This window comes from Saccoglossus kowalevskii, chromosome 20 (genome assembly GCF_978046115.1).
Source record: "Saccoglossus kowalevskii chromosome 20, keSacKowa6.1, whole genome shotgun sequence".
NCBI lineage: Eukaryota > Metazoa > Hemichordata > Enteropneusta > Harrimaniidae > Saccoglossus > Saccoglossus kowalevskii.
Genome location: NC_140660.1, coordinates 5,389,333 through 5,415,920, shown reverse-complemented (window position 1 = coordinate 5,415,920; position 26,588 = coordinate 5,389,333). Strand labels below are relative to the sequence as shown.

General features: G+C 38.4%; 2 protein-coding genes across 2 annotated transcripts in view; both read left to right on the top strand.

Moving 5' to 3' along the window:
• The window catches only part of LOC102808828 (uncharacterized), an 82,613-nt gene that overhangs the window by 15,851 nt on the left and 40,174 nt on the right, over positions 1–26,588 (top strand). The window lies entirely within an intron of this gene.
• LOC102808705 (solute carrier family 35 member G1-like) lies at positions 14,526–16,178 on the top strand. Its single transcript, XM_006825610.2, has one exon. The coding sequence runs from the start codon at positions 14,526–14,528 to the stop codon at positions 15,612–15,614; it is 1,089 nt and encodes a 362-aa protein (XP_006825673.1). The 3' UTR covers positions 15,615–16,178.

The following is a 26,588-nucleotide window of genomic DNA, read 5'->3' as shown; positions in this document are numbered from 1 at the left end:
GGCAAAGGGGCGGTTTTAAAGTTGTTTATTCAAATAATCCTGACCGACCGATAGAAACTATACTTGTTAAAGGGGAACCGCTCAATCCCAGGGATTGCACCAAAGAATCATGGGACACTATTGTTTATGTTGTTTATAATGTTAATCTATCTTTTGTTATCCATTGTTATTTTAATCCAGAAAGTAAATTTGTTGTGAGATTAGGCTTAACTGGAAGGTGCCCCTTTAAGCTATTTTGAAGCGGGAGTCGTCACCTGAACTTGCGTGGCGCGATGATCATCTCTCTTTAAAGCAGGGAATCGTCTGTGTATGCGCGACAGACAAATATATCATGTCGTAGTTTACAAACAAGCGTCTATCCGTGAGCTTTTGTGTTTTAAACGTGGGTATTCCCACGCGTGCGCAGTTGTCGACGCCTCCGTTTCAATTCGCAATTTGAAGATTGTTGTCATTTGTTTGATTGGGACTACTTTGCGGTGGAGCGTACCAATTATGTGTTAACAGGTTTATTCTTGCACAGCCATGCGCAATAATCGTGCATTCATCCAATAAGTGGTCAGCCATTAAAGGCGATATATTCACAAAGAATAGGAAATTAAAACTCTGATCCATCTAATTATCTACCACGTGATCCATATCCCCATCGACACGATCCTTGGAATGGTAGATGTGTTGGCGTGTTAATCCCGGATTACGTGGACGCGTTTTACGATGTCGTGTAATTTTGGGATTTAAATTGAATAAGTTAAGTTGGCTTAAATTCAATTCCGGTAACATATCCGTTTTGTCTTTTATATTTCAACCTTTGACCCGTGACGTCACTGTGCAAATTAGATACTAGGCACAAGCTTTGTTCTGATCTCTAGTAGCTCAAAACCAGAGTCAATGCGAAGCTACTTACAAGATTGTTGATTGGCTAACCCAGCCTTAACACCTAACAATTAGACTAATAAAAAAGCGGCTTGTTTGTTGAAAGGTTTTTCGACGTACCATTGTTGCATTGCATATAAGCTTCGACTAAACTGAACTACCAAGGCATCGACATGATGACGTCAGCCTGATGTAATAAGTTGTTATAGACTGAATCACAAATAAATGTCATTCCCAGTCTCAGTTGTTGACAAATAAAAGCAAATTAACACCCATATAAAATGCATAATAAAAGACATATCATCAGTGTATGTACCAGGTAAACAGAGTGCATGCGCATTTATTATAAATACTAGTAATTATTTCATAGAGTGAAATCTGTTCTGTGCTCGATCAAAATCACGCAGTTGTTCAAGCATTCCATCTACGGTTCAACCACCCAACATGATTGTTCCTAGAATTTAAACTTTGCAATTGTACGGATTCAGTTTTGAAATTATCTTGAAATCATCTTGTACCGAGAGTATTTGCACGCGATTATAAATGAAAGAAACCAATTCACCTATAATTAATTGCCATCCATCAAGTTATGGGTTTACTGCAAGTGTCTGGATCCTCAATGATTGAATAACACATTAATAATTTAAGCATATTTATCACTGTAAAACAATGACAGTGCGGGAGAAACTGTGCATGCGCGGGGATTGAGTCTTTAGCGACGATAACAACACGTGCTAAATTTGCAAAGGCCCATGGGTAGATGTAAACAACGACATGTATTACTGTGGAAATACCCTCCCCCCCCCCAAAAAAAAAATAAAAACACCCATTTGTGCAACAACATATTTCGTACTAGGTAGAAAGAATTTGTTTCTGAAATAATAATTATTTTGTAAAAAAAAAAAGAACGTTATTTTTTGCTCTTTTTAAATGAGTTGAATACCCGCGATCGACCTTAGAAAAAAACGCCGACGCATGAAAACAATTTATCGCCGAAAACAAAAAACAAATGGATTTTTTCGCTGTGAGAGTGAAATCACATGAATGATAGCTGGTATTTAAATTGACGTTTGTTTGTTTGTTAAATTATCACCTCGGCAATTATTTGTTTGTATTCATACACGCAATTTATGAAAACTTTCTTCCAAGTACACATAGAGGGCATGTGTGCAATATTCAAGATCACGTGTTTAACCTTTGCACCACCAGACTTTTCTCGCCCAAATTATTCTGCACTTTCTTATATTCTTCAAAATGAACCATATTTTTGAAGTCAACAGACAAAATATGAGTAAATTTTCAGTTTTTACTAAAAAAATATTTGCTATTGTTGTTCCAAACTTCTGAAGGGAAGCCTATGAGTGCAGACTATAAACGGGACTATTTTGTGACGAGAAAAAAGGTTAAATGACCTTTGACCTGAAAACATTGCAATTTGAAACGCAGTAATTACAATAATGATACATTCATATTACTTTGAATAATCAAAAGCGCGATGGCCACATTGTCAATTTCATATACGACTGAGAATAGCCGTAATTATGTGTATTATTAATATACGGGATTGATTTCCAGTCACGTGGGACTAAGATTCAATCGAGTCAAATTATATTTGACTTAAGGTAATATACGCTGACGAATTATTGACACGTACCTATGTATTAGCAAATATTGGAAATGACAATATTTAATCTAAAAATCGGCAGATCATTAATTGTACCTACTTTATTTTGTATGAACAAAGATGGATAAAAAAAAGCTGAAACAAATATGCTGTTAGTGTTCACTAAACCAACAAAATACCGGCTTTTTTTATTCAATATTGTGCCAAGAATGAAATTAATTGTAACAGATCCGTTGACATTTGTTGTGTACTCGTTCTCTCACATGGAGCGCAGGAACTGCACGCCTAGTCTCTATGCGGTGGTGGGGGTATTGCTCTTTCAAATTTCGCCAACGACTTACCTTTGTTTTACCGATATCAGTAGTATAACTCAAGAAAACTACACAAATTGACTCCATTTACGAACAATTAACGGTTATACAGAAAACACGGCACAGTTCAGCACAGTTGGAGGCGTGTATAACCGTTCGTAAATGGAGTTAATTTGTGTAGGTTCCATGAGTTATTCTACCTATAACGGTAAAATAAAGCCTAAAGTAAGTTTTCAGCGAAATTTGATAGAGTAACTAATATTCTTCAAGCTGGTATTATTTATAGAATTTATTTGACATTCTTGTCGTTTTTTTTTTTTCAGTTTATAAAATATTGGCTCGCTGGAGCCTTCATCTCAGCCTTCTTACATCAGCCCCCCCCCCCCCCACATACACATACTGGGCGTACAGTTGATTATAGTTCCTGGGCTCCCTGTGGCATCGCACGTGTTTTGCGCGTGCGCAGTGTCTGGGTGGCAAGAACCAGTCGTTCACACTGGATAACAAAAATAACAACGTTGTACTAGTATTTAAAGGGCGATGGTCGTCGCGCCGCGTCCTGTTCGATATGGGACTCATAGCGACGTATACAACGCATGCAAAATACATTGTTTGTTTACATGAAATTCGAACACGCGCTGTGCGACGACCACCGCCCTTTAAATATACATGCATGTGTTCCTGTTACTTGCGGGCAACATTATTACAGCATTGGACAGTGCTAAACAGTGACCGACATTTGTTAAAACTAGACATACGCATGCCTATTGGCAAAAATTTAAAAAAAAAAAAAAAAAAAAAGTACGTCACATTGCGACGGCTTCGTTTGCTTCGTTATAATTGTCTTGGGAGACACAGTCTGCTGCTGGAGTATATTGTCTAAAGTCATTTACTTGTGGAAACATGTAAAAACAGAACAATTAGAGCCACTGAATATCATAGTACTAGTATTTCAGAAACCGGAGACAAGTTTTGTTTCTATTAGGCAATATAATCTATAGATGTTCTTTTGTTTTCCTTACAATTGCATATGTAACGTGAATACAACGTGTATGCTGATTCATGTCGCTATGGACCATAATTTTCTATTCGTATTCTCCTGGGTCTATGGTTGTATTTTTTTTGTTCGGTCACCTCGTATTAATATGACAATTCATATCTCGTATACCTTCAAAGAATTATCCGCCAGGTCTAATTTCCATTCCTCTGCGGAAAACAAAACTTGTTCACTTCTCCCTTCACATATTGTGGAAAAAAGTTATGAAATTCAATTCCAATCAAAATCATATCTATTATCCGCTGTTTTCACTTACCTTTAAAATGACACAACGTCTCTCTACGATATTCATTAGTGGTACATTCGCTAGCGGCAAATTCTAATTCTCGGAAATTTTTGCTTATCTAATTGATCAATTCAAATTAATTCTCATCAGTCATTTCACTGCAATGTAATTAACGATTGTATATATGGCATTGAAAAAAACACATGTACGTATACAATTGTCACCGTTAGTAGGCTAATTACGTATTGAAATCGCTACACTTTATGTCTATTATTTAACGTTTTTCTACACAAAAAACAAAAAAAAACAGACTGACAGTAAACCAAAAGAATACTCAAATGATTTATTATAGGTAGATGTTGGTACGGAAGATTGTCACTGCTAAATGCGCTACAATATGCGCACATTTTAAGAAAAAAAAATCATGGCCGCCAAAATCTCGCTGCGAACGAGAGTGGGAAGTGCCACGAGACTTGTCCCCCCCCCATGATTCTCTGTCTTCAACGCATCGACTGTTCAAAACACAACGGTTACTTAGAACAGTGAACGCGATGACTGTAGAGAATGAGAACTGTCCGCATATTGGCTAATAATAAAACGAATAATTGTAGACAGATTTTGACACGAAATATTGCTACTGCTATGTGCGATAAAAAACATCTAGTTCGTTACCATCAACACATAGAAAAAAATTATCACAGCAAATCACTCAAAAACTGTTATGTTATTATTCCCATACATGCAAGTCATTCATTTTTAAAGTTTTGACTAAGAAAATATTCCGAAAACGGCGGCCATTTTGAAACATTTTCCGCAGGATTCTATGTAAACACATTATTTCATGGATAATTCATTAAATCCAAAATTCTCCCATTTCCGTAGCAGTCATATGTTGCCCCCATAACACCATGTGTAATTGTTTTAGCATATGTCACTGAACAAATTTCTTTCGCTATAGGAACCAATTGTAAACTTCAAAACGCGCAATTTTATGAATTTTCTCAAATTAGTTTGGTGAACATTTTTTTTTTATTTCATAATATTTGAACATTATATTAACTCTTTTTTTTCTGGATTTGGAAGATTTTTTAGTATTTCAGTATTCCGAGTATCGCCCAAATTTTTCTGCACTTTTTTTATTAAATTCTTAAATATTGCTGGAAATGAACCTATTTTTGGAAAGAGGTAATTTTAGTAATTTTTTAGTTTTTAACTAAAAAATTTTTTTTTTATCCCAATATTCTGAAGAAATGTCAGACTATAAACGGAATATTTTGTGAATTTATGATGAAAAGAGGGAACTGGTAGTGAAAGGGTTAACCACATGCGTTTGAACAACCATTGAAGTCTTACTTTAAGCGAAGTGACAGCGTTTAAATGCGAATACAAAGCAAGGTATTTTGTCATTCACTGGGGAAGTTATCACACAATATCTCGTGATAATTAGAAAATGAATTATATATCATTCTCACGATGACGACGCGCCATTTAATCACTTCGATGTGGCTCCATGACCATGCATTGTGGGTATTCGTTCAACGGTGATACATAGTAAACTAAAACGAGTACTGTAAGATGACGTCATTTTGAGAATAACGCCACGTGTGCACAAAGGCAGTGCCGTGGGAGTATCGATGGGTGAAAAGCAAAGCTGTTCTGATCCTTATCCTGGCCCTAGTCCAATTGATTGGTGTAGACGGCTCACAACTGAGCAAGGTGATGAAAGCTCTCTCGCCGCCGCAATCGTTACATATTTGTAATTCACTTTACCTAATAAAGAATTCGCTTCACCTAATAAGGAATTCACTTTACCTAATATGGAATCCACTTTACCTTTTAAGGAAGTGACATTTCCTAATAAGGAATTATGAGTTGCAAACACTGCTACATGCCAGTCAAGCAAATTTGTTTTATGTTGGAATTCCACTCACTAGTAAAAATAATGTCAGCTTCTTTATTTTTGTTACGGGTATAACATATTTTATCACAGAAATGAAGAAAATGAAATAAAAATACAGTAACACCGTCATTGACAATATATGTACAAAATGAAATAAACATATTTTGCCTGTCTTGTAGAATTTCACTATTATCCACTATAGCAAGTACGTGTCTCGAACTTTTCGGTGACGAATGGTGATAAAATGATATTTAAAGAATTATTTTCATTTATAGTTTTTCCCTTTACCGAGTATTCGATAACCCTCCTGCCATATCCCACTTTCGATTTCAGGGTGAATAGTGAATTATGGGATAGTATTGACTGAATCGAACAGCGTGACAACTGCAAGGCGCATTTCCCAATGCACTATAATTTTGTAACTGTGTTACGGTCTATTTGCGATGACGCAAAAATTGTCTGTTTTACTACAGATCCTCTGTTCTGTGGCCTAGTCGAGCTTCTTCCGCCCGGGCAAGTTCATTCATATATACAAGATAGTATTTGACATGTAAAAACAAATAAGCTGCTCTCTGATTGGCCAGACTGTTTGGTTCTAGGATTGGGTAGCCAATCAGCTCCAATCTTGTAAGCACTGGCCCATGTTCTTGACATTTGCACACTGCTGATACTGAGATGTTGATTTCTCATTGTCGTTTTAATTTATCCATTTGTTTTTATAAATAAACGCCGTGCCATGCACAGTAATTAAAACTTCACGACAATCGATCACGTGCATCATCAATTACGCGACATATTGGGAGATCAATTTCAATGATAAATACACCATGGGAGTACTCACTTTGAATATTAATATTCTTTGCATGGCTCTGGACGGAACTACAATTTGACTAAACACTATGCATCACGAACTACAGGTCACATATCCTGGTACTTACCAAGAGCCCCTAAAGGTCTCACATCCTGGTACTTACCGAGAGCCCCTAAAGGTCTCACATCCTGGTACTCACCAAGAGCTGCTAAAGGTCACACATCCTGGTAATTACCAATAGCCCCTAAAGGTCACACATCCTGGTACTTACCTAGAGCCCCTAAAGGTCACACATCCTAGTACTTACCTGAAGGTCACAAACCCTGGTACTTATTCGTCGGATACTAAACAAACAATTTGCCGCTCGAAGCCGCAGTCTTGAATTCAACTCAAATGTGCTTCGAGTGAGATTGTTTTTCAAAGAAAAATGTGAGGACGATCTTTACGCATAATGAATGTCAAGGCCCTATATTTCCGCTTTTAAAAAAAGAAATGAAATAACGTGGTTATATATTGTTGATGTTCTCTGTTAAACAAATTCCAATCAAATAAGAGAGTGTGAAATAAAGAAAGTAAAAATAAAGCCATCTTGTGTGATAACCATTAAACGCCGAATAAGACCGCGGAATGCCGATTAGGGCCAAGGAACAGCGAATGAGATAAAGATGAGTTTATAACGCGTTTCGCGTTTTCCGGAATAATTTATACAAATGGCAACGATAGTATCAACTGGTTTATTCCTCGTCTCCGTAGTGCTATACGTTTCCATGAATATAGCGTAAAACACGGCCTGGCATGTCAAAGTTCGCGCTCTGATAGTGCCCATGTGATAGAACCACCAATCGTAATAAAGTATTACACAGAGGAGGCGGCAGGAAATTGTTCAGGGGGGTCGAGATCTGCTCACTAACCTTGTGTCGAAGGCTCGACCTTACTAGAGTGTCCGGGGGTAGCTCACCCTTAAATATTTTGAAATCTAGGTCCGCTATTTCCTGCATTTTGAGGGGCAGATTCTGTGGACAAAAAGGGTTTCAGTTTTATTTTGGAGGGGGACGCCCCGACATTTTTATAGGGGGCGACTGCGTCCCCACCCCAACCCCGTACCGCCACCACTGTGACAAAAGCCAGAACCAGAAATGCGTCACTGGCCTGTATTTAAAATCGCACCACTACATCTAATAAAGAAATATATGGCAATTCGCGTTCTTTGACTATATGTAATATGTGAAGACCCAGGTCAACAACAAAATGCCGATACCACGCTGAGAGTGTAACTGAAACGTAATAATTACATTGCAGAATTGTATTTAAACTGTTTACGTTGATAAAGGCAACATTAAGAATAGCTTTGAATTCCTGAACTGTCATAGCTTGGGAAGTGGTAATTGGTTCAGGTGTCCGTACCGAAAAGAACCGCTGTAGGTGTTCAATTCTTTAAAATAAAATAGTTACACATAGCAAGTACTATTGTTATTTTGTTATTTCGTATATCGCGTTTGTCTGAAGGCGTCGTGCGCCGTGATTCCGTTATCAATATAGCTGTCATATAGGATTGCGTATTTGTACAAATGCCTGTCTAAGATGCATTCATATAAGATATAACAAAATTACACTTAGAAATTAAATTTGTCGCAATTAAGTAAAAAAAAATGATTGTAGATGAGTTGATGATGTATGAAATGTGTCTCATTCAATGCAGAACTTGACATCTATTGTTAAGTTTTCATTTCCATGCAAGCAATAAAGATGATTGATCTCCTATGTCTTTAACAGTTACTCGACCAATAATTCGTTCTGCTATGTATCTTCCTTGGTGACCAGGCTACAACTTTGTGCGACAAAAATCCATCTTTCGCGACCAGGCGTGTCGATGAAAGAGTTATATATATATATGTAGTTTGCAGTTTAAGATGTAAGCATTCACTGTGTATATGTAAGCATTTACTGTGTACATGTATAAGCGTTCTCAGTGTATATGTAAGCATTCACTGTGTACATGTAAGCATTCACTGTGTACATGTAAGCATTCACTGTGTACATGTAAACATTCACTGTGTATATGTTAGCATTCCCAGTGTACATGTAAGAATTCCCGTCGTACATGTAAGCATTCATTGTGTACATGTAAGCATTCACTGTGTATATGTATGCATTCACTGTGTACATGTAAGAATTCCCTGTGTACATGAAACATTTACTGTGTACATGTAAGCAATCAATGTGTACACGCAAGCATGTAATATGCACATGTAAGCATTCACTGTGTACATGTAAGCATTCACTGTGTACGTGTAAGTATTCACTGTGTACATGTAAGCTTTCACTGTGTATATGTAAGCTTTCACTGTGTACATGTAAGCATTCACTGTGTACATGTAAGCATTCACTATGTATATGTAAGCATTCACTGTGTACATGTAAGCATTCACTGTGTACATCTAAGTATTCACTGTGTACATGTAAGCAATCAATGTGTACACGCAAGCATGTAATATGCACATGTAAGCATTCACTGTGTACATGTAAGCATTCACTGTGTACATGTAAGTATTCACTGTGTACATGTAAGCTTTCACTGTGTATATGTAAGCTTTCACTGTGTGCATGTAAGCATTCACTATGTATATGTAAGCATTCACTGTGTACATGTAAGCATTCACTGTGTACATCTAAGTATTCACTGTGTACATGTAAGCATTCACTGTGTACGTGTAAGCATTCACTGTGTACATCTAAGTATTCACTGTGTATATGTAAGAATTTGCTGTGTACATGTAAGCTTTCACTGTGTATATGTAAGCATTCACTGTGTACATGTAAGCATTCACTGTGTACATGTAAGCATTCACTGTGTACATCTAAGTATTCACTGTGTATATGTAAGCATTTGCTGTGTACATGTAAGCTTTCACTGTGTACATGTAAGCATTCACTGTGTACATGTAAGTATTCACTGTGTATATGTAAGCATTCACTGTGTACAGGTAAGCACTCACTGTGTATATATAAACATTCAATGTGTACAGGTAACTATTCACTGTATACATGTAAGCATTATCAGTTTACATGTAAACATTCACTGTATATGTAAGCATTCACTGTGTACATGTAAACATTCACTGTGTATATGTTAGCATTCCCAGTGTACATGTAAGAATTCCCGTCGTACATGTAAGCATTCACTGTGTACATGTAAGCATTCACTGTGTATATGTTAGCATTCCCAGTGTACATGTAAGAATTCCCAGTGTACATTTAAGAATTCCCTGTGTACATGAAACATTTACTGTGTACATGTAAGCATTCAATGTGTACACGTAAGCATTTTATGTGCACATGTAAGCATTCACTGTGTACATGTCATCTTTCACTGTGTACATCTAAGTATTCACTGTGTATATGTAAGCATTTGCTGTGTATATGTAAGCATTCACTGTGTACATGTAAGTATTCACTGTGTACATGTAAGCATTCACTGTGTATATGTAAGCATTCACTGTGTACATGTAAGAATTCCCAGTGTACATGTAATCATTCACTGTGTTTATGTAAGCATTCACTGTGTGTATGTAAGCATACACTGTGTACATATAAGCGTTCTCAGCTTTTTCATAAATGGAATTTGGGTGGCGAAATATTGATATAATTGCGTTTATTGGTTTCTATAATGGAACTTGCAGTGAAAAAATACAATATCTCAAATTAAGCACAAAAAGGAAAGAGGAAATTTGGTTGGAAATAGTTAAATCGTCACGCACCACACGTTCGAATTTCACGTTGTGTAAGTTGTATGACTATACTGCAAACCTCGGGTCACGTGATCCAAAATGAATATGCACTTATTCTTATTATCAAATATTACAATTTGTTTGAACATACTGCGTTTAGTGTAATGCTGAATTTTGGCGACTCGTTACCATGGCATTGACTCGCATGGGATAAATACTGTATAATTTAATGGACAACTAAATAACGCGTCCACTAAATGACGTCACATAACAATCCTATATTCTAACACGTGTTAAAATTTGTTCATTTCGAGAGGTCACTTCTCTCCCCTCTTCCGTCATCCAATTACAAAGGTGATGTTATGGTAAGTGCAAATAGGTTCACCGAACAGAAAGCTATTAGATACGAAGCCAATATTCCCCTTGGTGATCTAAAAATAGCTGGGCTCTCTCAAGTTTATGCATCAATCACGTATATATAGAACAATGGGCCGTACTATATGCATGTTTACCGGCCTGGAGGTGTTTGTTCTCACGTGATCTATGTGATACAGTACACGTGTTTTTAGTTTGTTATATACGTTCCAATACGATTGTTCGTTTACTTCAGTGGGCTCGTTTATGTACGATCACTGGTGCGTGTTCGGTCTTCTTTGCTCAACTACCGATTCAGTCGACAGTTTTCTTCGCTGTCCTTTAAATATTTATCTGCTCAGTAAAAGTGTGTTACTAGTTGATTGATATTAGGGGACAGTTTTTTTATTACACTGGTAGCTACGAACTGTGGTAAGCAAAATGGTGGGCTTATGAATAGCCAATCCCGTGGTTGAAAGCTATAATAAAATATGCGCGTAGTGTTTCGGTCATGCACGCCGTTATACAGATGCAGCGTCAGCAACCAACCGTATGAAAAAGTTATTTAAAGTGTAATGATTCGTGGAAGCAAATTGGGACAGGAATTGGTTATTTAGGTAGACATTGGTTACGTCATACCACACGCAGCCTCGTTCGTGGCCAGTTGATTATAAACACCAACATTCTGTAATTTGCTCATTTGTTTGTATGTACGATGTGGTGACTGCGCGCGTCGTGAACCAGCCGTCTTGAACGAGCCTGCGAATTGTTGACGTAATCGGACTGAATATCACGTGTGTAAGAAAACAGCAAGCAATCTTTTATCAGAAGTAAACAAACAACAGCCAAAGATAAAATTGCAGAGCGGAGAAAATGAATAATTTGTTTCGAACCTAGAAACACGTGACTGAATATACTATACTCGCAGTACTAGTAGGTGTGCTAAAGTTGCATTTATATCTACTGATTTATGCGGGGAGGGGCTATGTGAAGTATTTAATGTCTCAATTTTCAGGTATAAATTGTTCAAACTCCGATGATTTTCAGTGGTTACAAACGTTGACGATCACTTAGCCCGAATATTGTCGATCACTTGGCCCGAATGTTAACGATCACTTGGCCCGAATGTTAACGATCACTTGGCTCAAATTTTAACGACCATCTTTCCATGTTTGTTTACGCCTTTGAACGGTACTGTCTAACATGACAACTATTCCGAATATAGCCGAAATAAATCGGAACAAAGTGCGAGTACCGATGCATTATCAAATATTCACGCCACTGGTGCATGCGCGTGTGTTCACAGGTTATTAAACGCGTCACGTAATACTACCCAGACTTCAGTAAAGTAATAAGAAAGATCTCAGTCTGTAATTCTAAAATGCAATGAAACTTGAATGTTTCCTCTACATCATGAAAGTAATACCAGTGATCAGTCTTATTATGCCTGGTTCCTTTTAGATACGTGAAACGAGAGGAAAAGACCGCCGATCATCTCTGATTGCATTTCATAAACGAGACGTCGGCTTTACAATAACAACACCCTGCCGTCGCTTGATTTTAAGATACCTGCATATCAACATGAAGTTGCATCCTTGTTAGTGAACACGCTCCGCACCCCCCCCCTTCAGTTTGAGATAAACGGCTGTGGTACACTGTTGATTGCATTGACAACTCAGAGTCTTAGTTAGCGATATGGCAACGGTGCCTGATAATTGAGTGAAATCTCGGTCAAAACAACGATATCTTCGACTTAAATGTCTGAAATCAATTAGAAAATTCAAGGGGTGTCAAGTAAATATAACGGCATAGAATTGATGTCATGTTAGTGATGATAAGAAACAATGTGTTCTGAATGCCAGGCGAGATGACGTCATGATCCTCGTAAGGGTCAATATTTCCGATATGTGGCGGGGTAGTATCATGAAAAGTAATGAGTAAAAGACAATAACGTAAAAGGTTAATCTGTGCGATAAGGTCATGGAGTCTGCGCAAACGCATCAATAAGATTACATTATTCATTAATAAAAACAATCAATCGTCAGTCAGAAACGTTCAAATAAAGCCCTCTTCATATAAGCAATGTTTTATCCTAAATGATATCGACACCGACGTGTATTTCTTCATCTGATAAAATTGATGAGTAAGCATCGAACTTTCTTCGCCAAAAAAAAAATCCTGACAAAAAAATCAATTTGAAATCTGTCGTTAATAGGATATGCTTTTGATTTATTGTGTGAGTGATAATGCGATTGGTATTTTTTTTTCAGATATGTCCCTGGTAAAGTGCGTGTGAAGTGCGCGTGGCTGTTTTATCACCAGCAACGAGTCAGTGTGTGGATCTGTGGTTGATCCTACGCAGGACGCGTGACTAATTGGCCGTGTAATGAAAATTAAATGACGCGTCATTAGTGCTGAGTGCTTTAACAAGACAATTGTAATCGACGAATAGGTATTGTATGGTGTAATATCCGGTGACGTCACTTTCAACCGTCAACTCAAGAAACTATACGTCTGTGTTCGCAGCAGTGCAGCGTGTGTGGTGTTACACACGGACTTGTCAAGCGTTGGTACTGGCTACTAAAACATAGCTGAGTCGAAGGATATATTAAGGCAGAACTTGATACGAAAATATATAAGCAGCCTTCTGATTGGTCTGGCTGTTAGATGCTAAAGCTGGGTAGCCAATCAGGAACAATCGTGTAAGTAGCTTTGCATTGACTCCTACGATCTCTCGTATCAGTGCAAACGTATACGCCGTTTGAGATATACGCCGTGTAAGAGATACAAGTGTGTTGATAGAAACCACGCTGTAATTATTACCTGGAACGCAATTCATCCATGCACGGCACTACTATTGGAGGATAGCGAGAATACACATCAATACAGCAGACACGTGGACTTATCATCGTATCGCTAGTCGCAGTTTGTGTGCAAGTTTTTTGTTAAAGGGCCCTCACTGTATTGTATACTTGAAAATAATAGCGCACATTGTTCGTAGCCTTGTCATTACGTCGAACTGAAACACGTAGTTAGAATCTGACAGTTGCGACTTGGGGGCAAACCTATTCACAACTAATATTTTATATCGAATTAATGACACTAATTAGCTTTGACTGTGACGTCCACGTTGGCAGCTATTGATCTGACAGAGAAAGGAGTTCTATTCTACGTTCGACGGAAAGCGAGCAATCTGTCATCGTCTGTCATCGGATATCACCGAATCACTACTTCTATCGAGCGAAACATAATTCGATTTGGCTGAGAGAGTAAGCTGTTCACTTTAACGTGCATGTGGCCGGGGAACGTGTATAACTGAATCTTGTATGCGGCGTGTCGTGCGCTATTCGGGTTAGCGAAGGGGTCAGGGAACGTGTATATTGCCAGAACACAATTCCCAACCAGTTGCGACACTAGACGATATGTAGGCGAGGTTTCGAGAACACAGTCGTACGCATCCGAGAAAATAGTGTCGCTTTCAACAGATACTTTAGCATCTCGTCACCTTTTGAGAAGCGCTATGTTAATTGCGTCGGACAACTTTACGTGTTGGTAGTTTTACCGAGTATTCGCGTTTCGTCTATTCCTCATCACCACGCACACTAAAGGATTGCATCGACGTGGATCGGCCGTTTTTGCTCACCATGTCTAAAACGTTCGTCAACGGCGTCGCCAAGATGGGACGTCAGCAGCCGCAGGAACTCAACCGGCTTTTCAAGACGATGGAACCCGATGTTGAGGAAAGGAAAAGACCATCAGAGACGTTACAAACTAAATTCTCACGTGTTATTAAGTCACTCCTCGGCGTTAGTTTGGCTCTCTCTAGTGGTATGTGTCTTGGCCTGTCTGGTGTTTTCAGTCTGCTTGCCGTGAAGTCTGGTATAACAGAGATACAAATCTTACTAGTACAGTCGATATGTATGGTAGTCGTTTCGCTACCATTTGTATGTTACCTGAAATTGAATTTGCTTCCTAGCAGTATCGTCGACCGCGTTATACTTTTGTCTATGGGAATTCTAGAGAATTTGGCCAACTTGGCCTATTATTACAGTATGACGTATATTTCAGGTGTCGGTGACGTCACAGCCATCTACTGTGCCGCAGTGCCTGTTTTTACACCGCTCATGGCGAGTCTGGTGCTGCGGGAGCCATGGAAACCAGTTCGCCACGGTATATCGACTGTTTTGAGCTTAGTCGGGATTCTGCTGATCTCTTTTCCCTCAATCTTGGCCAATCGAGGTAAAACATACACCAATATCGACGTATTCAACGACTCCGTTGGCTATACCCTCGCTGTTCTCTGTGCGTTTGGTCTCTGCACGAACGCCGTTCTAGCGCGTGCGTTCACAACAGACGTTAGTATCTTCACCATATCCATATACTCGGGCCTCGTCGGAACACCTGTCAGCTTAGCGCTCAATTTCATCAAAGATAACCGCCACATGGTACCAATAAACACCGCTGAAGTTATTGGAACGCTATTCGGGAAAATCGGTTTTTATGTTATGTACTTTGCATTTCGATATCGAAGTCTTCACTATGAAGCGGCCACTACTGTTGTGCTATTAGGAAACATAGAAATTGTGGCGGCGTATATTGGCGATGTTCTGCTGTTTCAGAATACCCCAACTTTAGTGCAACTTGTAGGCGTCGGCCTGGTGGTCGTCAGCGCTGTCTTGGTTGCCTTCATGACCGGACGTGCACATGTTAGAGAGGCCCGGGAATGGGCATAAATTTTGTCAAATATCTGTCGTCACATCCGTCGCATTATGTTGTGGCTATTTGATTGACGCCACGGTGAGAATGTTTGTGTTATTTTTTTAGAACATCGATTCTGTCTGCTGCTCTTTTATTTGTTATTGTTATCACGGGTGGCCGTCACGTTACCACCTCGCCTTGTCGGCAACTGCTCGGCGCATGCGTGAGAATAGATTTGATATCGTTCGTGAGTAATCGGTCCCAAAATAGACTAAATCATCGAGGTCTTTCGGGAAATTGAAAAATCATAAGCGTGCTTCATCTCTAGAAGCGGAACACTATAAATCATTGAACATGACCGTGAACGTGCTATCTATATTTTGAATATTAATTAGAATAATTTCGTGTTTAGCAATAAATGACGCGGCCATCATTTGTGTCATGTGACACGTGTTTGTTTGTTTGTTACTGGGCTGCTTCGATGTCGTCTGTTGTAAAAAACACATTTCAATTTACGTAGGTGTCGCTTCATCAATATTTATGACTGAATTGCCAACATCGTTAAATTTTGACCCTTTCGAGCCTCTACCTCAAATTCAGTTAAATGTGTCGAATAATAATCCCCAAATACTAATAAGTTTCATCTCTCAGATTTGCTCCAATTTTTGCGCCAAAACTATTATATCATTGTTACTTTTAAACCAAATGGTCATAATTGTCTATTGCTTTCAATTATTGATTAAAATTGGTAAAAGAATACAAAAAAATCAAGCCAGTACAAAGTAAACACGAATGAAAAGTCGATGAAAAAATATGAAACCAATCTGGCGTTGATAACTTTGTATGTTTTTGCGAGTGCCACATTCAGAGGTGAACTCGATTGTTACGTCACAAGCGAAATAATGCAATTGATTTGCGAAATAACTTTCGTCTGCGTGCATCAACTTTCACGTATTTGTATGGGAGTTACTATAGCAAGTCATTTTTGCTATAAAAAACTGTTGAATAATGTTGTATGTTTACTTTATATTCCATAATTTTACAAATTACCAACAATAATTTGTTGGTAAGGTTGATTCTGGTCTGGTTTGTTGTGATTCAATTTGTTGGTCAGTTGGATTTCCAATATTTACACGCGCTAATACTATGCATTTCACAAAGGCGTAAATTTGTTTTATATAAATATTTATGTTTTTAAAACTCTGATTGAAGGAAACCCGCCAACAACTCATTGGCATACTTACATAGCCAATAAAAGCGTTTCCTTCACATTTGAATGGAGCACGAATATTTTCCGGGTAAATGTTTTATAAATATTTAATAAATGTTCATAAAACCAATTCATGTCTTTATGAAATGCACAGTATTCCATACATTGTATCAAACAATATGGTGTACAATTCTTTACACAAAGAAAAAATGTGTTTGTCTGTTAAGTGTGTTTTTATTATTAATTGCCACGAAAAGTCACAGTTTGAAAAAAAAAACATATTTGATTTCAGTATTTGCCTTGAATTGTCGTCTGCGCTCTACCACGCGCCCTAATTTGCATGTAATATGTCAAATGTGAAGAATTGAATAAATTAATACTGAATTCACTCAATCTTTTCGTGTGGTTTAATTTGTACGTCGGCGTTGGTGTCACTTATGATCAGTCGTCTTGTTCAACATCTACCTTTCGGATTGTCATGCCAACAAGAACTGTACTGAAACGCAGGTGGCAGGTGAAGTGAATAATGAAACAGTCTAACAACGATAACCGTAGTCTTTGCTCAATGTTCCGTTCTTGTTATTTTCACAGGATAATTTCTCAGAAAAAAATCGTTGATCAAATCATCGGTTTGTCGTCTTGTGGGTTTCAGTCAGTATCAAGCGTCCGATTACGTCATACCACCTGCAGCCTCGTTCGTAGCCAGTCGTGAAACAATCACTGCAACCGTCGACCAAATATGTATATATATATATCAATCACACCACTGCATGACGGGTAAATGTGTGTTTCGCAACACCGCGAAACCCTGAAAAAAGCTGCATTCGTTACCGTCTGCGAACGAACCGACAATGTTGATGACGTTGTCGGACATAATATCAACGGCACCGGAAATTATTTACTGTAGTACCTAACTGTTATTATTACTGTCACTCTATATTAATCGTTGCCACATATTTCCCCACCAAACATTCATATGCTCAAGCAAAGTGTCTACCCATGAGCCTTTGCGTGTTTAGCATGCGTTGTTATCGTCCCCGAGAATTCAATTCCCGCGCGTGCGCAGGGGATGACCCTTCCGCTTTAATTGGAAAACAATGTATATAACAACAAGTAACCTGTAGAATACTGTGTGGGTAATATTTTTTATATTGATTTTTGTTGCATTTGCAGCAAATAGTTACCAAACAATGAGAAATCTATAGGATTGAATATACCCCACAGCTGGCTTCACATGCATTGTTCATAGTTCATATGGTGCTTACACCAGGATTTAATTACAGCACCTAGGCGGTATGTGGTTACAGCTTAATGTTCGAGTAATCGCAAGAAATTGACATGACAATAGAAATTCATTAAAGACTGCCACTCCCATGCAATTAACAGCGAGTGAAATTCCTGGGATTGAAACATATATTTTGAAGTCACTGATGTAGGCAACGAATAACTGCAAGTTGACATAAAGACGAGGTAGTTTATTTAATCAGTGGTCAACTAGAGGCTGAAATTATAATTAATTTGTTTATTTCAATTTCTCCTGACGTCAAATAGAATACACTGGTGAAACACGGTAGTAACTGTGGGTGAAAGGATGTGTTGGGGTGTAGTTTACATTGTATATGGAGTGGTAGGGTCGGGTGTAATGTGTTCATTTCCAACTATTATGAAGTCACGTAGAATTTCACTTAATTTATTTTTGCTGACATGTTTTTAAGCATTACATGTGAATCTAATTTTCACTGCGCTGTGTCTCAATATAGTATGAGGGAAATGGCATATTCACTGGAATTTATTTCAGGCGAAAAATGTTTTCAGTGATAATGAAGTATTATGACAGATACCCTCCCCGTGGCTTTCATTGCGTATGGAAGTTATTTTCACGACTGATGCGGTGTATCCTGCTGAACGTACTTTCACGAGCGAAGCCACGGGGAGGGTGTGGGGTTCTGTTATTATACACATGTCCCATATTTGATTATTTCATATTAAAAAAAGAACGTGCAACAAACCGGGATAGAAATTTAGATCGGGGAACCCAATTGCCCATTAATATGCTCCAAGACAGTGCTGCGACCTAGCAACGCTTGTCAGTGTAGAACGCGTGTCGCTGTACGTGTGAAAATAAAATAATCAGACGTCTAATTTAAGTCATTGTCCGAATAAATAACTCGTGGATGTTTAAGCGCGGTGGTCGTAGCACAGCGCGTGTTCGAATTTCATGTAAATAAACAATGTATTTTACACGCATTGTATACGTCGCTGTGAGTCCCATATCGAACAGGACGCGACACGACGACTGTCGCCCTTTAGTTGGGACCACGACAGAACCAGAACTTAAACTGGGCGACTACGATACACGGTTGATGTTGAAGTTAAAAGTTCCTCCACAGATCTGTACATTGGCAAACATGCCGTGCAACTGCGGTACTCCACTGACGGAATGACTTTCGTTGAAATCGGTCGTCGCTGACTCGTGAGCTGCACACTACAACCTCGTTTGTGATGTTGCTTGCTTGTCGTGGATAGACTGAGTCTTGGTTACCGGTTAAATGTTGCTAATTTGGCGTTGGTAATCTTTATTTGGAACTGAGTAACGCCGCAACGTCGCCAGCAGAAACCTCATGGTATATCGATGTTGATGGTTGCGGCTCCATATTAATCGGAGATTTTACTGCGGGTCCAGGCAGCGGGTGGATCTTCCGAGAGCCCTTCAAGATTTATAAAACTCAGATTCCAGGTGGTCAACAAACATTAAGTTCTCCCAATCCTAGTATTCTATGTGATGTACATCTAACATGCCAAAAATGCTGGTGAACGATTTGAACCTGACAAAAAATACTTGAAATAGATACCAGGAAGGGGAGGGGGGTAAAAGAAAAGTTATATAACATTTTATTATTCAATAATTTATTAAAATACACAAGTTTGTCCAACTCCCTGTGATACAACACCTCAGACATAGCTCATTGTACTCGGCTGGAGTGTGGGCAAAAAGTTACTATTTGAATTTTTGATATCTTTTTTCATTAATGAGAAAGTTGACCCCGAAGTTAGAGTAACTGTTCAGCAGGAATGGCTTTTTAACTCTTCTGTGATTTTTTTTTGGCTTGGCTGATTTTGTCACGGTTCATACTTGACAGGCAGGTCGTACCATCACTAATTGGAAAAACAATCCTGACCCACCGCTGCCATGGCAACAGCCAAAGTCTTGTAATAGCAGTGCCCAAATGATCATGCCTTTTATTTTGGCTACGTTGCGCACTGGTAAGAGATCACCGGCGCCGACATTGTTACCACTGTCAACGGAATCCCAACGCAGCTTTGAACTTTGAATAAAATGTAAATGCTGCTTCCAATCTAGAAAATACTATCGCAAAACGATTGGAAATTATACATTTAACGGTTGAATACGTCCTAACAATAAAATAAAGTGACTTCTAATGACTGCCATGTTATTTTGCAAACCTCGTATAAGGTGCCCGGTTTTAGTTATAAACAGACGTTAGCTTCACGTTCATGTCCCTTCCATGATAACAGCCGAAAACATATTGCTTGTTTTTTACCGGTTTTCATTGGCAACCGAAGTATTTTTATTTTGTAAACAAATTTTCGTCTGCTATTTTTATTCAGTTCAAATCGTTCAGCAACATTTTTGGCATATTAGGTGTACATCACATGGAATACTGCGATTGAGAGAACTTGATGTATGTTGACTGAGTTTTATCATAGTACGAAGTACCAGGAAGTTACTCAGTTCCAAATAAAGATTACCAAAGTCAAATGAGCAACATTTGACTGGTAATCAAGATTAATGTAATCCATGGCTAACAAGCAACATCACAAGCGAAGTTGTAGCATGCAGTAAGTCATCCCGTCAGTGGAGTACCGCAGTAACACGGCATGTTTGCCATCAGCATTGTATTCAAACGAATCACGTGGTGTGCCGTTCTCGTTCAAACCCGGGATTCGATCAATAGGGGAGTCCCATTAAAAAAAACACATTGCAAATCATGCAAGTTCAACATTTTCAAACCAATATACTAAAACAGAAATGCTCAGAGATGTAAATGAAGGATAGATATTACTTTTCACTATACACATCTCTGTTGATACTATCCCTCACATATTCTACTCCCAATTACTCCTGCGTAAAATGGACTAGCCTCTTCATGTTGACATTCAGACTAAAATCACGTGACAGGCTGTTAAAATTGGCTGTTGCATACTTTTTCGCCGGTCTGGAAAATGTGTTTAATTAACTCACATTCAAGCAACAATGCAGATTTCCCAGTGGGAGTGAGACTATTCAAACTCTGCCACTAAAAAATAGGGGTGTTTTCAGCAAAAAACGAATAACCCTGGAATACACACAATATACTGAATTTCGGAACAAATCGTGCATTACTTACAGCAGCAGAATACCACAGAAATATCAGACGAAACATGAAAACACTATATATTGTATTTCAGCCTGAACCCTCTATATTGCAATTCAAGGAATTAACCCCATATGTGCATCCATTTCCCACCTTGGTATCACCCACCCCTGAAAACAAACTCTTAATACCACGCTGAAGCGTTTGGTAATAAAATATGTGACTTGTGAAAGGAAGACACAAATTTGACTGATTAAAGTGCGTTTGGTCTGTAACTCAGATGACTAAAACATTAGTTATCACAGTATACTGATAATTTCAGATATATTCCGATAGACATGGTTACTACCGATATTTCCGGTTTTCGCTGAAATGAGTATTTCCCGCGAATTAATTTTCCTCACATGTTCAAGTTATTTTTAGACTGAGAATTATTGACAATGAAGAAACACAGTCCCTCTATCTGATAGAGGGACTGTGGAAGAAAGAAGAGCCCATCAACGAATTTGGAATGAGTCGCGCGATAATAATGAAGGTGAAAGGTCACAGTCAGATACACAGCACGTGTCACGTGTAATATGTCAATCCGTATTTCGACATTTGTAGACTCCGATTGTTGTTTGAGATGAGAGGATTAATGGCGGCAAACAAATTCGAAGACGAGATGAAGATTATGAGAATTGTAATTAAAGCGAAATACTAGTATGTTGTTCCATGAGAGAATGGAACGTTGATTGAGAAAAGAAGTTCACTGTAGCCTCGTTTTCATCCTAATGTTACCATATGACCTCACATTTTCCCAATAACCATAATTCCATTCAGTTCAGTTTCGTTCATCAGTAAGATTTTTTTTTCTTTTCGGACCGACGGATGTAAAATCAAAGACGAAGATACGGCGTTTCACATGCGCACGCATACCGGATATAAAACCAACTGAAGAAGGTGAAACTAGGTTACTATGTATACATGTATGACGTAATGTTATGCCTGTAGATGTACAAATCGATGTGACAAATATAAGATCCCTTTTACCAAATACCAGCAGATTGGCATTATCGTCAGATTTCTTCAAGTTGCTTGTTCCTCATTTCCGCCCAACCTCGCTTCGCTCAAATATATATATATCAGCTAGTGGTATTTCACACTCACATTAGTGTCACGGTTACCTGATCATTGCGATTGTATGTTGACATTGGTCGTAATAATATTGTTATAAATGGAATGTTGGAAATTACTTCTAATCGATGAAATTTCACCCAGGATACATGTCACTGTTGACACTATAACACGACTTCCTTTTTATTTGACGGAAATGACGTCGAGCACCTTGCAAGTTCATAACGAGGCTCTGTCAACATTTACATACAGTGAATCCTGTGATTTGATTGGCGGAAATGCAATATGGACGGTATAACTGCGCGTGCGTGCACTACGCAACTAGAAATAATTTGTTAGTTGAATACACAACGGCAAATTACTATTTATAAAGCGGCGAGGTACTTACAAAATGGCGCCTGATCGGTTTCTGCCTAACTCTAACACCAAACAGTCAGGCCAATAAGAGAGCAGTTTGTTTGACGACATATTTTGTCGACGTATCATTTTCTGTCTTGCATACACACTTAACTCGCTCAGTGTACAGACACAGTGTTCATGAAACAACCACAGCAGAATGTTTAAAGGAAGCGGTATGAACGTAAATATATGTAATTTCTAATATTGTTGTTTGATACAAGTTATTGATGAATACATTGGACTTTTTTTTATCATGAACAGGAAAAAGCTTTCGTTGTAGTGCACATCTGAGTTTTCGTTTTTTTTTTATTGCGCATGTCACGGTGTACAAGTTGTTTTGGAACGTACAATCACATGCGTATTAGCGGTTTTGAATGTTCGATGAAACATAACTGATTTGGTCTGCAGTACGGAGTATCAAACAACAATATTAAAAATAAATATTTTCGTTCTTATTGCATTTTTAATGGCAGTTGCCGTTGTTTGGGGCGTGTCCGAATTCGTGTAAACAAACAATATATTTTACACGCGTTGCATGGGACCCATAGTACAAACACGACGATTGCGTTGCTTTAATTTCTCTTAAACCAGTTCAGTGAGAAATAATCGTCTAGCGGTATAAGCAGTCTTGTTCACGTCAACACCGGGACCGATTCATCATGCCGTAGACTTCTGGGATAGGATATACGTCGGTGTGCGGATCGCTGAGTGCGATGACCTGGCAATGGAAATCAACTACCCGAGAGATCCGTCAACTTGCATTTGATAAAATCAGATTAAAAAGATAAGCAAACGGGTCATGATTGACGTCACCTACTACTTAAAAGTTTTAAGAACAGCAGAGAAGTGTTAGGTTAACGCCCTACAGTCATCGCGCCGCGTCGTGTTCGATATGGGACACATAGCGACGTATACAGCGCTTGTTTGTTTACATGAAATTCGAACACGCGTTGCTCGACGACCGCCGCCCTTTAAAGATGCAATATGGACGAAAACATGTATTTTATATTTTATATAACATAGATTAAATTAGATTGTGATTTCTCATAAACTGAAACTGTTACAGTATTCGGTAGAAGAAAAACTAATAATGAATCAACACTAATACGCATGATCAGTGATTATTAGTTTACGTACCAAAACAACCTTTCGGAATTTCTTGGTTTTATCGAAAGAATGTTCAACATTACCAATGACTAAAAAAACAGGGTTTTTTATCATGGTGAATAATATTCACCAATGTACAGTATCAAATATTAAAAATATTAACAATATGTTTTCGTCAATATTTTATCTTTAATGTTACTTAATACAGTTTCCCGAACGTGGGTGGGTTTCAATTATACGCTCGGGGGTGCTCACGTGACAAGACGTTTTATCGCCCACGTGTTACTAGGAAAATGAAACTGTCGTATCTTTAAAAACAAATTGTTTTGTTATCTTGAGTTAAAAAAATCGCATTTTTTCTCTTAATTGAACGGATCGTGTCATTTTTCCTATAAATTAGCCCAGTACATGTAATATGCGTACGACCTGAGTAATTTCGCGTGTTTTCAAGAAATTCAGTCCATGAAGCCATTTTTTCCACTTTATATTTGATAAACCATTTTCCATTTCTTGCGTTATGCGTGAAATCGAACGTGGAGACAGGTCAAAGGCCATAGCGTCGTAGTGGTGTCAAAACATTGCGTTGAATTCGTCAATCGCGAAAATATTTTGGGATATAATTTCCATGCATCATTTAATAATGAGTTGTTTTCGAGAATGGGGCTGTTCTATGTTGCTAAGACGCGCACCACTGTGCCGTGTAATTCTATGGGCTCTGTGCGAGCTGCTGTGGAACGCCGGTCGAGCCGGTGAAAACAACTAAAGTCGAGAAATCAGCACAAACTCAACTTTGAAGTAATCCTGAACAACCAAATTTATGTATGTCGCACATGTTCGGGTTACACAGTTTAGGAATGTCTCAAGAACTGATCTAACGTACAATTTACTGAGAGTTTTCGATGCCAGGCGGTGAAAATGCCCGGATGTCCGCAATCGATAACACTCATTTAGATGACGGTCAATTTTGACTGAGAAAGGACATCTCAAAGGTAGCTAGGCAACACTCGAAAGATTGGCTTTTCGATATTGAACTATAAAAAAAAAACAGATTTAAAATCAAAATATTCGATTTTACGACCGACGTGCGGACCGCGCCTTTCGCTCAACAACGAGATCTCGCAATGAACGGGAAATCATCTATTGTGGTTTTGTTTTGGTAATATCACGGGACACATTTGCGGTGGGCACGTTTGATCGCTTACCGATCATATCCCGTTGAAGCATTCGCACAAGACTCAATGAAGGCAATGACACCTCGTGTAATTGTCTTTTTCACTTCCGTTCTAGTCTTCATCAATCGAATTCAAATTTAAAAAAACTGACTCACAGAATACAATCACTTGAGACTTGGGAAAACTACGTTTGTCTTATGCAAATCCCTGTACGAGTCTAACGCGTGGTCCCCGGTGATATTAGCGACAAAATTAATTTTAACCCAATAGACTGATTCCCCGTGATAATGACACGTCAATTAATAATTTAATATTAGCGTTGAGTGAGAAATAAATGACACCGATACCCCAGTGACAGGGTTGACTTTTCTCAAGTGCGTTACTCTAGAACACGGTAATTGATTCCTCCAATTGTGATCACGTGATACAGGCGAGTTTGCCGAAGACGGTACGATCTGACTATCCCGAGATAGCTTAATTAAAACATAATGAAACCTATCCCGTTAATAAAAAAACGAGAGAATTGCTCTTAATTGAGATTTTAATGTAAGAATATATTTATTTTGAGTGGAATGAATAAAAAAACCAATATGTATGCGGGTGGGATCAATTTCTATGTGTTGTAATTTCCTGGATCGTTTTCAATTTAGACTAGTCGTTTTGTTTTGTGTTGAGTCTGCACATGTTTGCATTGCAATGAATTAATCTGAGCGAATCGATAACACGTGGTTCATTGCCTCCGTGCCAGCCACCATGACGAGACTTACTCTATGCTGTCAACTACACATACACATGACGTCACACAAGAAAATGGCTTCCCGGTTCTTTGGGGGAGACCAGTAGAGTTGAACTTTGTACTTAAAGAAGAGAAAGAGCGTGCGTGCTTCTTTTCTGTGGTTTGGTTATTACTTACATCGCGTGTACTGTGCGGTTTTAATTCCGCAACGTAGACAGCGTGTGTAATAGAACACATTACATGTTCTTGTTCGCACGAAATTCGACCACTTTTAACTGAATTGGTTTCCATATATCGTATTTGTGTAAGTCACACACACCAAAAACAAATAGAGAATTAGCTCAATTTGTCAGTAAATTGAATAGACTAGGGAGTCTCATATTTTCCACTACGGAATAAGTGGATTCCATGCCAGATTTGTGTTGATATGCGTATATATAGGACAGGTTAGAGAAGAAATCTAGTACACATTAAAAGGCCGTGGTTATCACGCCACGCATGCGCAAGATATGGGACTTGTATGAACAAAGATTGCGACAATTGCGCTTACAAAATGAGAGGTTACTAAGCTTTAATTATGTATTTCGTTGGGCGCAAATGACCAACGCATTTTCTTGGCAAAAGTAAATGTTCGTGCTGTCAAATTGACTCCTATTTTTATTTATGTCTTCCCCGAACATTCATGGCGCCATTCCGTCTGCAATATAGAAAATATAATGCAATGAATCACTGTTTCTTTTGTGTGGAGATTATAGTCACTTTTGTTACTTGATTTTGAATGTCTTCATTTGAATAATCATCGTGGAGGTAATAAGAACACGACAATATTACCTCCATGGAATAATGGACTCCGCCATGGCCTGTTTATATACCATTTCGGTTATTAAATTCAT

What these genes read in the sequence shown, in the direction of transcription:
- LOC102808705 (XM_006825610.2), top strand. Translation starts at nt 14,526, where the DNA reads ATGTCTAAAACGTTCGTCAACGGCGTCGCCAAGATGGGACGTCAGCAG.